At 51.3% G+C, this 15,720-nt stretch overlaps 2 protein-coding genes across 3 annotated transcripts in view; one reads left to right on the top strand and one right to left on the bottom strand.

Moving 5' to 3' along the window:
* Tbc1d16 (TBC1 domain family member 16) overlaps nt 1-10,412 on the bottom strand; it is an 84,643-nt gene extending 74,231 nt beyond the window's left edge. Inside the window, 1 exon segment of the mRNA XM_052757698.1 lies at nt 10,296-10,412. The gene's annotated coding sequence lies outside the window, so the exon portion shown is untranslated.
* A 119-nt stretch (nt 10,413-10,531) lies between these two features.
* Ccdc40 (coiled-coil domain containing 40) overlaps nt 10,532-15,720 on the top strand; it is a 43,631-nt gene continuing 38,442 nt past the window's right edge. Inside the window, exons 1-3 of one of the 2 annotated variants that reach the window (XM_052757694.1) lie at nt 10,532-11,137; nt 12,655-12,724; nt 13,546-14,442. In XM_052757694.1, the coding sequence (XP_052613654.1) occupies nt 11,109-11,137; nt 12,655-12,724; nt 13,546-14,442 (996 nt within the window). In that variant the 5' untranslated portion in view covers nt 10,532-11,108. Of the gene's footprint in view, nt 11,138-12,651; nt 12,725-13,545; nt 14,443-15,720 lie in introns of both variants that reach the window. The other variant, XM_052757693.1, reaches the window with a different exon arrangement.

The following is a 15,720-nucleotide window of genomic DNA, read 5'->3' as shown; positions in this document are numbered from 1 at the left end:
CAGTGCAACTCTCCCTGCCCAGCTCTGGTTCTGGCCACAGTCCCTACTGCCCTGATCATGGCAAACCCTGCCTGTCCCCTAACCAGGACTTAGCTGAGTAGCTATCCTCTATTGTTCCTTGGTGTGTGTCGTACCCACCCCTCCAAGCCAAGGACCAGACAGAGGCTAGTCTGTATGTGACAGGCTCCTCTATGAAACCAAAGAAGCATGTGCAGGGAACAGCCTCAGGTCTCTTGAGGACCCGAGGCACCTGTGATCTGGAGGCCCTCTTTGAAAGCCTGGACCCCGTCAGTAACTGAATTGTTCCCTTGAAGGCCAAGGTCAAGTCACCCTGGATCCCCACCAAGTCCTTCTTCAGGATGTGGCTGCTCCCTGCTGAAGGGCACTCACAGGTCTGCGCTTCCCACTGAGCAGCAGCTGCTCTGGGGGACATCCAGAGTCAAGGGGGGAGTCAAGTGTCCTGCCCACTTGCCTTTACCGTCATTGTAGAGAGGCCCACTCCAGCCTACGGGCAACGGGTTCTGCTTTGATACAGCCCCGTCCCTCCTCACCCAAGCCCACCAGCCTGAACTAGCCAGCCTACAGGCTCCACCAGCATCCTGTGCGCTGGCCTCTTATCCCATTTGTCATGGGGAAGCCTGCCAGACGGCAGCAAGGCAAGGGCATGGCAGCGGACCAGCAGCGGGAGTCAGGGCGGGCTGCCACACAGCCTCTCCTCACTTCCACTGGGCTCCTTCACATATGGTGTGTCCCCACTTCACGTGCACAGGGGTGCTGGAAGATTCCACAGGGAGTCCCCCAGGGAGATGTGAAGTTAGGGGTGAGGTCTGACGTCATCGCAAGAGGGCAATGCCGGGGCTCCACGCAGGCCAAATGGCCCAGGGGAAAGGAAAACAGAGAAGAGCATGGGAAGGGAGAGAGAGACCCATTAGGGGCCTGGCACCTGTGCGGAGCCTACAGGAGGGACCTGCAAGTCAGGGAGCTGGCTGGAAGGGATCCCAGCAAGGAACAGGTGCAAGGAGGGAGGAGCAGTGGGGGAGCAGGTAGAACTCGGGCTTCAGCATGGACCAATGCTGTAGTGACCTCTCAACACTGAGAACGTGCTTAACACCAGAGACTTAAGCTTAGAAATGGTTAAGGAGGTAAATTCTGTTAGCTAATCTGCTATTACAAAAACAAAAACGAAAAAAAACAAAAACAAAAAACAACTTGCGAGTATGGTTGGGGGGTCTTATACAAGTACAAACAGTTCTTTCTGGATGTCCTGACTTTTCTATAAACCTAAAATTGTTTTACACACACACACACACACACACACACACACACACGTATATATAGTTTAGGTCTGGGAGATGGCTCAGTGGGTAAAGGTGTTTGTTGCCCAATCTCGACACCCTACGTTCAGATCCTGAAACTCATTTAAGAGGACGAGAAAAGAATCTCCCAGAACTCCTGGGGTGTGCAAAGCAACAGACACAGGAGCTGGCCTGCCTCGGGAGGTGAAGGTGAGACCGACACTGGAGGGTGTCCTCTGACGGCCGCACGCGTGCACAGCACACGTGCCCTCACATGTGAGCACACATACATCGTGCACACACGTACAAAAATCATTTTTGTGCCACACCAGAAGCCTGAACGTGGATGCCCACAGCAGCTCTATTCATCCAGAACTACGAAGAGCCGGGTGGACAAACCCAGATCCCTCCAAGCAAGTGTCGTGCAGCAGAGGAACTGAGAATGTACGAAGGAGTGGTCGGGCTCGATCGCGGTGCAGGAAGCCAGTCCAAAGAGACTACTCAGTTCCAGCACCAGGCTCAGCACCCCTAATCCAAAACTCTAAGATCCAAATCCTCTACATACCCAGGTGACATGACAAGTAGAAATTCCCACAGCTAACCACATGAGTGGCAGGCAAAAGACAGGTGTGCCAAGACACTAGAAACCCATCTCGTGTGCATAAGGTGTGCATAGGAAATGTCACACACACCATACATAATTTTTAAGTACAATAGAAGAAGACACCCACCACTGATTTCTCCAAATGCACATGCATAGGCGAACATACCTGAATACAGAAGAATACACACACACACACACACACACACACACACACACACACACACACGTGCATACACACAGGCAAAAACAAAAGGTTATGCCCTGTGTTTGTTTGTTTGGTTTGGTTTTTTGTTTTTGTTTTTTTTTTTTTTTTTGTCAACTTGACACAAGCTAGACTTATCTGGGAAGAGGAGTGCCAACCCATCGACTGACCGGTAGGTGAGTCTGTGGGGCATTTTCTTGATTGCTAAATGTGTGTGAGAGACTTCGCACACACCCATGTGTGCATGCATGTATGGCTGTGGGTGGGTGGGTGGGCACACGGCCCTGTCCAAGTGTGGAGCTCAGAGGACAGCCTCAGGTATAGGTCTCCACCTTCTCCCTTGTTTGAGGTCTCTTGTTCGCTGCTGCATACTCCAGGCTGGGCAGCCTGAGCTTCGGGGGATTGGAGATTGAGATCTGAGAGGATTACAGAGGACGGCTACCACACTCAGCTTTCATGTGGATTCTGGAATCCAAACGCTTGCATAGCAAGCACCTTACCCTTGAGCTACCTCCCCAGCCCCCAACATGGATTGATTGGTCGGCTGCTTGGTTGATTGAGATAGGGTCGTATTATGCAAGCCCTAGGTAGCCTGGAACTTGTTATATAGACCAGGTTGGCCTCGAACTCACAGAGATTCAAGGCAAATCCTTGACAACAATGAGCACCTTGCTTCCTGAATATGTTCCTGTGATACCTATTCTTTAAAATGCTTATACCCGCCAGGCGGTGGTGACGCACACCTTTAATCCCAGCACTTGGGAGGCAGAGGCAGGTGGAGCTCTGTGAGTTCGAGGCCAGCCTGATATACAGAGTGAGTTCCAGGACAGCCAGAACTACACAGATAGAGACACCTGTCTCAAAAAACAAAACAAACAAAAACAAAAAAGCTTATACCATGTCGGCACTGACGATTTTGGAGCACAGGCCCCCATGTGCCGGACATCTCCAAATCCCCTCTGAGCGGCACCTACCACCCCAGCAGTGTCCTGACACCTCGCTTCTATTGATGAAGGGGCCATCAACGCCAGCCTGACAGCTGGCACAAAGAGATGGAGAGAAGCCAGGTCCAGACTCCAGCCAGCTCGGGCTTACGGGCAAACAGCCACGCTGACAGCTTTAAAGGGCGCGGTAGGAACACACAGGCTGTTTTCCACTTGTGACTGAGTATGCCCCAACCACACCTGTTCTAGGTCACCAGTGCCAGCGAGGCAGAGCCCTTTGCAAATGGAACAGCTGTGCATCTGGGAAGAAAAGAACAGCATGACCTCCCTGCCTCAGAGACAGAGACACCAGCTCAGGAAACCCTCCAGAGTCCCTCCTCCCTAAGAACCCCACAGAGAAACATGGGCTCCCTGCTGTGACAGCGCCCGGGGGGAAGTCTGTAGGGATAAAGACAGCTGAAGTTAGCTTCCGAGTCCGTTAAAAGGTGGTTGGAGTGGGGGTGGGGGCGCCTGCTAAGGAAAGACGCAAACTGTAGGGCCATGGAAAATGGCTTGGAAGGTAAAGGGCTTGCCGACAAGCGTCAAGACTCATGTGAAGGCAGGCGGACATGGTGGTCTGCCTGCCATCACACGGAGGCTGAGATCCCAATCCCCACAGCAGGCTGGCTGGCTGGACTGGCCGAATCTCTGAGCTCTAGGTTCAAATGAGAGACCCTGACTCAATGTATAAGGTGGAGAGCTGAAGAATGATCAAGGAAGAGACCCCATGTCAATCTCTGGTCTCAACATGCCATATGCCAGTGCAAGCATGCGCGCGCACACACACACACACACACACACACACACACACACACACACACACACTATTTGGCATGCAACATTAATCCTCCTGGAAATGACTTGACGTCACATGGGCCCCAAGTCAGGATGGGATATATTTGGAGTCCATTCATCCACCAGCCTCACAGGGGCAAGAAGTCCATGCAAGGCTGACAGGTGGCTCAGGGAGGTGGGGGTCTTCAACACTCACTAGCTCCCAGGCATTCACACTGAGCAACTGCCCTGGACACAGTACAAAGGACTGAAGCCTAGAACCCAGACTGGATGTCCCCGGAGAGCAGTGAGGATCCACACACACACACCATGAGCTACATGTCCACGTGCCAGGGGACTGACCGAGGAGGGCGACCACAGCTTCCCACCCTCGTGCTGTGTCACAGCTCAGGCCACCCTGGCTTCCACCAGTCAGCACCACAGACCCAGACAGGCATTGCACAACTGCCCATGTGTGTGTGCTCTCTGCCCACTGCCTTGAGGAGGGACAGTTAAGGGGCTACAGGATGCTTAGGGCACTGTGTCAATGGATGTAGCCCAGAGCTGGTCACTCCCAGACTGCTCAGGGGCAGAAAGTCTTGGACTCAGGTCACTTGCCAAGTAGCTGACAGAAACCGGTTCATCTGCTTTTCCCTCCAGGCCCCGACAATAAAGACTGGGATGAATGATGCCTTATTAAACACAAGCCAGACACACGCAAACAGGGATCATTTCCTCCCTCGGCCTCTGCCACAGTCACCTGAGCAGAGACCTCAGCTCCCCTTACCTTCCTGTTGGCTTTCCCAAGTCTGGTATATCCTCACCATCTCTGGGATAGCGGGATAGTCAGCTTCGCAGATCAGAGAATGAGACCAACTTGGGTCCTTCTGGGGTTGCCTTTGATCTCATCACTCAAGTGAGCCCCCGGGGGACTGGCATGATTTGTCCTCTAGGCTACATTTAATTCTGGGTATGTCATCAACGCAGAAGAGAATATACTTGCAGCCCAGAGACCCCCTGCAGGATCCCACAGGATTCCCTGTGAGAACAAGATGGCTGACTTGTGTCCCAATGGAAGAGCTGAGGTTTAGGGGTTAACCTTACTGCTGGAGCCCAGACCATTTGCAAGAGGAAAAGGTCCTTTGACACTGGTGTGCCAGTCAGCAAATCAGGACTGGAGGGACACAGGGGCCCTGGCGCTGCCACCTTCCTCTTCCAACTGCCCAGCTGTCACTCTGACACAGCCTCTCCCTGGAAAACTCCGAAGCCTGGGCCTCCGTGGAGAAGACATCTGCTTTCATGTCCCTGGACCACAAATATAAACATCCCATTTCTCCCACAGAACAAGGGAAATCGGGCCAGGAAGAGAAAGGAAACTTGGTGATGTGCCAAGCTCTAAGACAGAGGAGGACCAAGCCCAAGGTGGCAAGATGCCAAGTGAGCCACAGAGTCCAGGAGCAGCACAGACCAGGCTAGCCAGGGAGTCCAGGAGCAGCACAGACCAGGCTAGCCAGGGAGTCCAGGAGCAGCACAGACCAGGCTAGCCCTGTGTGACTGCTGATTCGTACCTGTAAATGGTGCTCTCACTATCTGTGCTAAGGAACCACAAAACAAGATTCAAATCAGGGAGAAAACCATATGGATGACACCCCAAAAAGCAACCCCATTGATCCAGCTTAGAGAAAGTTACTTAATTACAGAAAGTGAGTTTGTGAGGGGTTGGAAAGATGGCTCAGTCAGTAAAGTGTCTGCTCCATGAGCCTCAGGACCTGAGTTCGAGTCCCAGCAGCCATGTAAAAGTTGGGACACACTTGTAATCCCAGTGCTAGAGAGGTGGAGACAGGAAAACCCTCAGAGCTTCTGAAAAACACATGGTGGATGGCTCCTGAGGCTGGCCTCTGGCCCCTACATACATGCATACACACGTAAACATATACCTACACACACACACACACACACACATCCCCCACACACACACTCCATACACATATCCATACACACACATACACACAATACCCCACACACAAATATCTCTCCCCCCACATACCTCACACACACATTCTCTCTCTCTCTCTCTCTCTCTCTCTCTCTCTCTCTCTCTCTCTCTCTCTCACACACACACACACACACACACATACACACACACACACACACACACACACACACACACACGCACCACATACACTCCATATACACACAGAGTAAATACATGTAGGCTAAGAAAGAAAATGTTTTAGGTGTAGTAGCTTGTGGGCTACAGCAGCATGTCATAAATCTGCCCATTTTCTGGATTATCGGGAAAGCTTGGCTTTCTGCTTCTTTCTCACCTCCTCTAAGTGTGCTTTCCTTAGCACTTTGGGCACGTCTCTCAGCATTTGGGCTTCCTTATTTTCTCCCCCCCAGCATGCAGCTTGTCAGCCATGTGCCTCGCTGCCGTGTGGGCTTAAACGGTGTGGCCTTTTCCTTTCTCTCCCTCATTCTCTCCTGGGCAGCAGCTCACCTGCCCTGGGGTTTATCTCTAAAACTCTGATAAAATTGTTCTTATGTATCCAAATTATAATTTAAATATATTAACCATAAGGTCAATGGGTGGTGGTCTGAAGGTACCATCAGCATCCTCTGACGAACGTTGGGTGTGTCTGCTAAGGTGTTCTCTGCAGCCTCCGGCTTCTTCCCTCTGCATGACTTCAACCTCCTACAACTGCAATCAAATGATGTAGACGATGACAAACATCAATAAAATCAGCTGCTCCTGCTACGAGCCCCTGGGGTTCAACAGCACCCCTCCCCTGTACCTTAAGCTTGTTACAAGAGCAGAATCCAGCCTGTGAGAGTCACGGGGAGGGATAAGCTAGAATCTTAGAGGGGATTTGTGTTGCCAGGTAACCCTGCTGCCCAGAACAGACTGAGGAACCCAGTCCCCACCAAGTTACGAAGACTGGAGGGTAGCTGAGCCCTGTGGTACTTTTTTGGCCTGTAATCTCAGCTACTTGAAGGACTGAGGCAGGAGGATCACAAGTTTAAGGCCTGCCATGACTATACAGTGAGTGCAAATCAAGAGGGCTCAGGGGCAGAGCACTTGCCTGGCAAGTGTGAAGCCCTCAGTTCAATCCCGAGTACCACAAAGGGAAAAGTGCAAACAGGTCCAAATGCTGATTCGGATCAATTTTTCCACCCAATAAACCATCCACACAAGGAATCAAAACAGAAAACAGGTGTGGCGGGTGTGTGTGTGTGTGCGTGCACGCGTGTGCATGCATATGTGTATGCCCTCTTGAGCGCAATCTGACCCAGGACCTGGGCTGCTCTCAGCCTTGGTCACAGAAGCTCCAGTGGGCAGCAGTCAGTGCAGTCTCCTAAGGAAAGCGCTGTGAGGAGGAGACCCAGTGCTCAGCTCTAAACGGGACCACCCCGCACTCTGCACCGAGGCTCAGGGAACACTGCAGAAGAGGAGGCAGGAAGAGTGTCAGAGCCAGAGGGTGGCGGGCACACTGTGAAATGATGACTTTGGACATGGCACAGCCTGTGCACTCAGGAACTCACAGCAGCTGTGGTTACCTGAGTAAGACCCGCACAGGGTGGGTGAGGGAGCGCTCCAAACCCCACCCCTCACTGAGGAACTGCTGGCAGCTGCTGAAGGCGAACTCCTGCAGTGTGGGGGCACTGGTAGGTTTCCCATGCTGCACTGGATGGTCCCACACTCATGCACACGTGGGCAGCACTAACTAGATTCAGTGGATTATCAAAAGAAAAATTGGAAGGGGAGGTGTTGGCGAGAAGGATAAAAGGTAAGTCAGAAGAGGGAAATGAGGAGTATGTGTGTATGGAATTCTCAAATAATAAAAACACTGAAAAAAGAAAAGCCATGTTTTTAACTCATGTTGTTAAATGTGAAAAATCTAAATGACAGATGTCATAATGATAAGGACGGTCATTTAAAATGTCAACAAACAAGAGTGGTAGCATACATCTGTAACCCCAGCACTTAGGATGCAGAAGCATGAGGATTACCATGAGTTCCAGACCAGCCTAAGCTGCAGAAAGAGACCCTGTCTCAACAAAAACTTACATACCATATGCCAGGCACATGGGACATTGAGGTTTTGGAGAGGAACTGTGGACAAGGGACTCAAACAAGGACCAGAAACTGGTGTATATTTGAACCCAAGTCTATTTTTGGAGGCCATGTGAGTTTTTTTTTGTTATTGTTGTTTTTGTTTTTGGTTTGGCTTGGTTTGATTGATACTATGTAGCCCCGGATGGCCTGGAACTCACTATATAGTCCACACTGGACTTAAACTCACAGAAACCCTCCTGATTCACCTTCTCAAGCACTAGAATTGCAGTCCTGAGCCACTGTGCGCACAGTAGAGACCATGATTTTATCACGGCACTTTGTCACTCAAAATTGGAGGACAGAGAGCCAGGGCAGTATCAGGCAAGTTCTGTCAACCCAAAGGCCATCCTCTCAAGACTGAGTTCACCAAAGCAAAGAGTGCTCTTCACAGACCACAGTGAACCGATCCGAGCTTCAGAGGCTGACACCCCCGTTTCCTCCCACTAAAGAATCCCTGGCAGAACATGTCCCTGTGAAGAGCAGGGCCAGCCACTACAGGGAGAGGCACAGGGTGTTTGGAGGTGGGATATCCTGCACCCTGGTCTGTGCAAGCTCACCCCTAGTGGACTGAAGTCTCAGTGGGATGGGTACAAATGTCATGAGATCGTTCTGTGGATACGGGTCGTTGCCACCAAACCTGACAACCTGAGTTTGATTCCCCTCGAAACTCGCATGGTGGAAGGACAGAACTGACTTCCACAAGTTGTCCTCTGAGCTCCACATAGGCACCACCGAGGCACACATGGGTACATGTACATTCACACAATAAATAGTTATAATAAAATTTTTTTAAGCCGGGCAGTGGTGCACGCCTTTAATCCCAGCACTCGGAAGACAGAGCCAGGTGGATATCTGTGAGTTCGAGGCCAGCCTGGTCTACAGAGCAAGATCCAGGACAAGCATCAAAACTACAAAGAGAAACCCTGTCTTGGGAAAATATATCTATATCTATATCTATATAGATATAGATATATCTATATATCTATATATATCTATATATATATCACTGCCCTTCCACAAGCCTGTTCTGTGCACCTTGAAAACCCACATGTTAGATAACCAGGCGTTGTTATCAGGCACCATAACTGCCACAAGAGTAACAATTCCCAGGAAAGAACTTCACAGCTACACTCTGAGACTCTACTTACCAGTAAGCCGCAGAAACTATAAAACAGCAAGTACTTTCAACCCAAGAGAGCCATCCCCGACAGCCAGCTGGGAACCAACTCAGGCCAATTCTGAATGGCTGCATCTCAGCGGCCCTTGTCTGCAAAGTTCTCTCTCCATTAAGTTCAATATTCGCCATCAGCGTTAACGTCAGCCTTTCTAACGAGGGCTAAGACTGGCATACAGTTTCTTTTAACTTCATTAATCCGTTAGTGAGATTGAGAATGGAGCCCCTAGGCCCCCGTCTTTGGACTCACGCTCTCGTCAATATTCTTGGCGACCAGGACATTTCCCCTCTCTTTCCTGATAAAGGAACTTGACAGAGGCCATGAAACAAACTTTAACGGAAGAAAGAGATGCTTTCCTATTCTTCTATTTCTGAACGGAATCTGGACTAGATTGTGGCCAACATACGACACCGACTTCCGAGGAACAAGCTTTTACTTCTCACCGCTCATTCGTTCTGGCAGGATTCCGTGGGTTATTTTTAGCAATTTTAAATTGCCCTTTTTCTTTTTCTACTATCCCATTTTTTTCTTTCTTTTGAAGGAAAGAACAGAGAGGGAGGGAGAGAGAGGGGGAGGGGAAGAGAGAGAGAGAGAGAGAGAGAGAGAGAGAGAGAGAGAGAGAGAGAGAGAGAGAGAGAGAGACTAAGCTAAAAAGAAGTGAGGACTCTTGACTTGAGGCTCTTAAATAGCATAGACCATTGCCTCTACTGCCCCGAACGCTAATAGCGCGCACACCCCAGGAGGGCATGGTACACTTTGGGGGGCTCTGTCAGCCAGTGCCGGAACCCCACAAGTTCTTCGCATGCTCAGACCAGCCAGCCAGACAAAGACCGCAAGTGCCCCGGCCGACGGCTCCAGACAGGCGGGGACCGAGTCTCCTCCAGCTGGGCCCACTCCCAGAACACGGAGTCTCAAACGCCGAGGATGGAGTCCCCAGGACGTCCCTGGTGAGATCCGGGTTCCTTCGCATCGCCCCCGCCCTGCGCCCAGCGCCGATCGCACCCCCCCTCAGCCCCTCCCGGGCCCCCGCGCTGCAGGCCCGCGTCCCGCGCGTCCAGATTCCAGCGCACCCAGGGACCGCCACGCCGTTCCAAGTGGACCCCGAAACCCCCGGCCCGCGATCCCAAACGAACCCTGATACCCACCCGGGTCCCGCCGCGAGGGCTGGACTCGCGCCGGCTCCAGGAGCCGCCGCCACCACAGCCGCCACTGCCACAGCCGCCGCTAGCGAGGCGCGGCGGGGAGGGGATGTGGAGAGGCCCGGCCCTCGCTCCGCCCCGGCTCCGCCCCAGGACCCGCCCAGGCCCGCGCAGCCAGGAACGCTGCTCCCTGTCTCCAACCCACGGGCGCCCCCGCGCACCGGACAGCCCCTGCTCGGGGTTCCCTGCTGGCTGCATCTGCAGGTCCTGCCGCGCTCCTGGTACCCGTGACGCTGCCCTAGATGGGAGCCCTGCGCCCCTGGTCCGGGAGGCAGAGCCTTCCAGTGCCCACGTGTGCGCTCACCCCCTGCATTCCTATTTCTCAATTTTGGGGGTAAGAAGGAACGATGCCCACTAAAAGGGCACTGAGCCTCCCTCTCTGCCAACGACCCCTCGAAAGGACCCCGTGGTCAGGGTTCCTGAGTACCCCAAGGCTGGAGATAGAAGAGCCAGAGCCAAGAGAGTTTCCCGGATCCGGCGTCCCCACCCAGCCCGCCACCCTCGGAGCCCCTGCCCATCATCAGGTTCGAAGGTACTCAGTTGGATGTATTTTAGCACTATCGTCACGCTAAAGGAACTAAGTCCTGGCAGGAAAGGCTCGGACAATGGCGATGGACAAAACACACATTTGTACTTTACTGCTTTTGCATGGTGTTTCTGTAAGAACTGCAGGACGCAGCCAGGCCCCGCCTCCTGCGGTCTTTGAGCGCGTGGTCCGGACTTCGCCGGATGTTTGATGGCGTCGCCTAGCAACGAGAGATGGCGGAGCCGGAGGACCAAGCGGACGGGTAAGCCCAGCCAGAGGAATAATGGATCCACCAGACGTTTTCCCTGGCTTTCTGCACGCAGGTGCCCCCACCCCACGCGCCTTCCCCCTTCACTTCTGTACCCCTTCCCATTCTCCTCCACATTTTCTGGACCTTTCCGACCCTCTCCGGCCCCACCCTGCCCCCATGTCCCTTCTCTCTTTCACCTCCTGCCCTTTGTCTTTTCCTGGCCCCCACCCCACCCCCGCCCATTCCCTACTCCTAGCCTCTGCTTCTCCTAGACTATAGATTTGCACACACTGCGGTAACCATGGCAACCACCGTGCTTGATAAGCCAGGCTACAAAGCGGGGCATGGATAAGATGCTGTCCAGTATTGCTGGAGTTGGGAGGAGAGGGGAGGAGCGCTGGCTCAGATGGGGATTGGGCCAGGCTCATGCCTCCCTCCTGTAAGAATGGATCCCTCCGTCGTGGACTTGAGGGATAAGCAGATCGCCGGCACTGAGTGCACCCAAAAAATGCTGCTGCCAGCTCTCTTTTAGGTTTTGTGTAAAACAGAAGGGAGTTTAAATAATTATATTTGCTTAGACACTTCTGGGTTTTTTTCATATTTCTAAAGGTTACGTCTCTGTGTACTCCCATGGAAACACATCCAGATTATATCACAGGATAAAGCTAGACATGAAACAGTAGGTATAGAATGAGCCCCAATTTGGGGAAGAATTTAAATGCAAAGATTCTGAACAAAGGCAAACACACCACAGATGCCTGTTACGGTGGCCGCCTTGGGCAGCAGAGGGGAAATACCAGGCATTTTCATGTCTGCGAAGCATATATCTATATTACTTTGATTTTAAAAAGTTAGCTTAGTTTGTATCTTAAACATTGCACTGGCATATTTGCAGAAGTGTGTGTGTGTGTGTGTGTCTGTGTCTGTGTGTCTGTGTCTGTGTCTGTGTCTGTGTGTGCAGAAGCCAGAGGAGGATGTTGGGTGTCACCCTCTATTGCTTTCTACCTTATCCCCTTGAAGCAGGGTCTTTTGCTGAACCTGGAACTAGCCTGGTGGCCAGCAAACCTCAGTGATCCTCCTGTCTCAAACCCTCATAGCTCTGGAGTTACAGGCACAAGCAACTGTGCCTGGCTTTTATGTGAGCACTGGGGGTCCAGAGTCCAGTCTCTAATCAAGTTTTTAAGAAACACCAAACTATTTTGCATGCAAACCATGGCGATGTTGAGAAGCTGAGGCAGAGTCTGGCATGTTACCCTGTCTCCTGAGACTTTCTCTGCCTTGCCCCAGAAACAGAATAGCTCAGGTGACCTTTCTGGGGTGCCCTCACATGCTTTCTCTTTAATGTTATGATAACGGTGTTTTACCTTCATTCTCATACCAAACTGTGGCCCCCTGACAAGCATGGCCTAGTGATGGGAGAGTTTTGGCTGGCAGCAGGGTGGAGGAGAAGTGGAGGTCATACCAGTGAGCAGCAGGCATGCAGCTTTCGTGATAGGCTGTGAGCTAGCATTTCCTGTCTCTAAAAGCAGGTCACACCTGGAAGAGAAGCAAGCTTCTGCAGAAGAGGAGAAGGAACAGGAGCACACTGAAGACCATGAGGTAACTTCCACCTGGAGACTTAATCTGGGCTCCTGTTTACTAGGAGACAAATAGACAGGATTCCCAGGGTCTGTGGTGCCACGATCGTTCATTCTGACAAACTCCGTTCATGCACAGAGAAACTTACACCCTGTCCTGGTTGTATTCATAAAGCACTCTGACCAAAAGCAACTCAGAGAAGGAAAGGATTTATTTGGCTCATACTTCCAAGTCAGGGCTCATGACTGAGAGAAGTTAGGCCTGCCTGCCTGTTCTTCCACATAGTGTCCCCTCTAACCAGAGAACTCAATCACAGCCAGGAAGTATAGCAAGAACATGGAGGAACACTGCTTATTGGCTCATTCATGGGTTTATGCTCAGGTAGCTTTCTTATACAACCCAGGACCACTTAGCTTGGGGATGGTGCTGTCTGCAGTGTGCTGGGCCCTTCCACATCAATTGATAATCAAGACAATCTCCCAGACAGGCCAGTCTGGTACGGTCAATCCCTTAGTTGAGACTCCCTTCTCAGGTGACTCCAGGCTGTGTCAGGTTGACAAAGATAATTAGGACACACCTCATTCCAGAGTGTTAGCTATCAGTAATGACATATCCAACCTTTAGACCTCCCTGCATTTTCTAGAGTTCGTGCTTGTAATGCAGGACTGTAGAAGCTAGAGTGGTTACCTTGAAGTGCAAAACATCATCGCTTGGGCATGGGGAGTGGGGGGAATGCATGTAGATGTGTCCTTCCTGTCACCCTAACATCTGCCTCTCCTGTCACCCTCACGTCTCTCACTGTTATACTTTCTTCCCTGGGATTTCTTGCCACCCTGGAACAGGTGTCACCACCAATGGAAAACAATGGCCAAGAAATTGATGAGGGTGGAGATGCCACCAAGGGTCCTCAAGAGGGCATTGGGACAGAAGATGAAGGCAGATTTGAAGGAGAAATGGCAGATGATGAGACAGTCGGGACTGAAGGAGAAGCCATCCATGAAGGGGAAATGGAATCCAGTGGAGAGGCTCCCCAAGAAACAGAAATGGAACCCATTGGAGAGAGTGCCCCAGATATGGAAGTGGAATCCATTGGAGAGGCTCCTCAAGAAACAGAAGTAGAATTCATTGGAGAGGCTGCTCCAGAAACGGAAGTCGAATCCCTTGGAGAGGCTCCTCAAGAAACGGAAGTCGAATTCATTGGAGAGGCTGCTCCAGAAACGGAAGTCGAATCCCTTGGAGAGGCTCCTCAAGAAACGGAAGTCGAATCCGTTGGAGAGGCTGCTCCAGAAATGGAAGTCGAATCCGTTGGAGAGGCCCCACCAGAAATAGACATAGAATCCACTCGAAAGATCATAGCAGAAATGGACTTGGACTCCATTGGAGAGGCCATCCTGGGAGTGAACTTGGACTCCATTGAAGATGCCATACCAGAAAGAAAAGTCGAATTTACTGGAGAGGCCATTCCTCAAGGGGATGTGGAATCGACTGGATACACCATCCCAGAAGGGGACCTGGAAGTTTCTGGGAGAGAAGGGTTGGAAGAGTATACGTTCTCTGAGACGGACGAGTTCTCTGAAAGGATCGGCACTCCTGAATTCACCTATTCAGACATCAGTCCCTGGGAAATGACTGAAGAGGAAGCAAATGCTGCCTATCTGTATGAAAGACCCAGATCTGCTGAGGCGTCCCAGAGAGCCTTTGGCACATATGAGACCGTAGAACCCCGAAGGGAGAGCAGGGTAAGTGCCACTTACCGGTTGTTTGCACAAGCCCCTCACTGCTCACGGGGCTCATCACCCTGTGAGAGGAGCTTAAAGGCACGTTATCACCACATCTTAGGGTTTCTACTGGAGAGGAAAGGGTTTACTTGGCTTACACATCCCAATCGTAGTCTGTCCTGAAGGGAAGTCAGGGCAGGAACTAAAGCCGAGGCGAAGGAGGAACCCTGTTTCTAGCTTGCTCCTCTTGGCTGGCTCATGTTGCTTTCTTATAAAATCTAGGACCACCTGCCTAGAGGTACTACAGTCCACAGTTCTCTGAGCCCTCCCACATCAATCATGAATTAAGGAAATGTCCCATAAACTTGGCTATAGGCCAGCCTGTTGGAAACATTTTCTCCAGTGGACAGAAAACCTTTCGCACACACCCTGTTAGGAATTTCTTAGCAAATGTAGGTCAATGCTGAGAAGGCCTAAACCTCACATCCAAGTTGCCAGATGCAAGGCTGGGGACATCCTGTAGCCACCATCCATGCACGTGAGTGCATCCAGGTCTCTGGTCTTCCAAAGCAGTGTGGCCCAAATAAAGGTGGCCACACATCATGGTGGCCACCAGCTCATTTTATGAACACTAGAAATACGAGTAACGAAGGGGGAGGAATTAAATGTCTTAATTATCAAAATTCAAATTAGTTGGGCATGATAGCACTCAGTCATCCCAGCACCCAGAGGGAATGCTGAGACAGGAGGATCTTGAATTCCAAGCCAGCATGGGCTTCTTAAAGAGACCTCATCTCAAACAAAGAAACAAATCAAACTGACTTACATTTAAATAGTCATCTGTTGCTGGCGGCTAACATATTGAGATGTTTGTTTGTTTGGGGGACTAAATCTAGGACCTTGAACCTGCCTCGCCAGCGCCAAAATTTAAAGCAGTTACAAATTTACAGAGGAGAAGAAATGAAGGACAGTAAAAACGTATTTTATTTTCTTAGGTGCCAGAGGTAAGTTTCAAATCTGATTTGTCACCTCCAAATGCTTTTCCGTGTGTTTCTCACAAGGCATCATGCAACCTTTTCCTGGGGAGGCGTCGACAAACGTCTCCTGGCCCCAGACAGTGAACTGGAACAGGCTGAAGTAATGATTCCACCAAAGTCCAATTTGGAGAACCCAGGAGTTTGCTGGGGTCCCTTACTGGAGCCTGGATGACTCAAAAGCAGCTACATCCCCAGAAGCCCAGTTCAGCATCCCTGCAGGGCTTGTAGGCAGGTCACCCTTCCCAGAGTCTCCTCTCCGCAG

The sequence above is a fragment of the Peromyscus californicus genome, unplaced genomic scaffold (genome assembly GCF_007827085.1).
Source record: "Peromyscus californicus insignis strain IS unplaced genomic scaffold, ASM782708v3 Scaffold_3__1_contigs__length_106647218, whole genome shotgun sequence".
In the NCBI taxonomy this organism is placed as follows: Eukaryota; Metazoa; Chordata; class Mammalia; order Rodentia; family Cricetidae; genus Peromyscus; species Peromyscus californicus.
The sequence above is the reverse complement of the archived record's forward strand: the minus strand, read 5'-3'. Positions and strand labels throughout refer to the sequence as shown.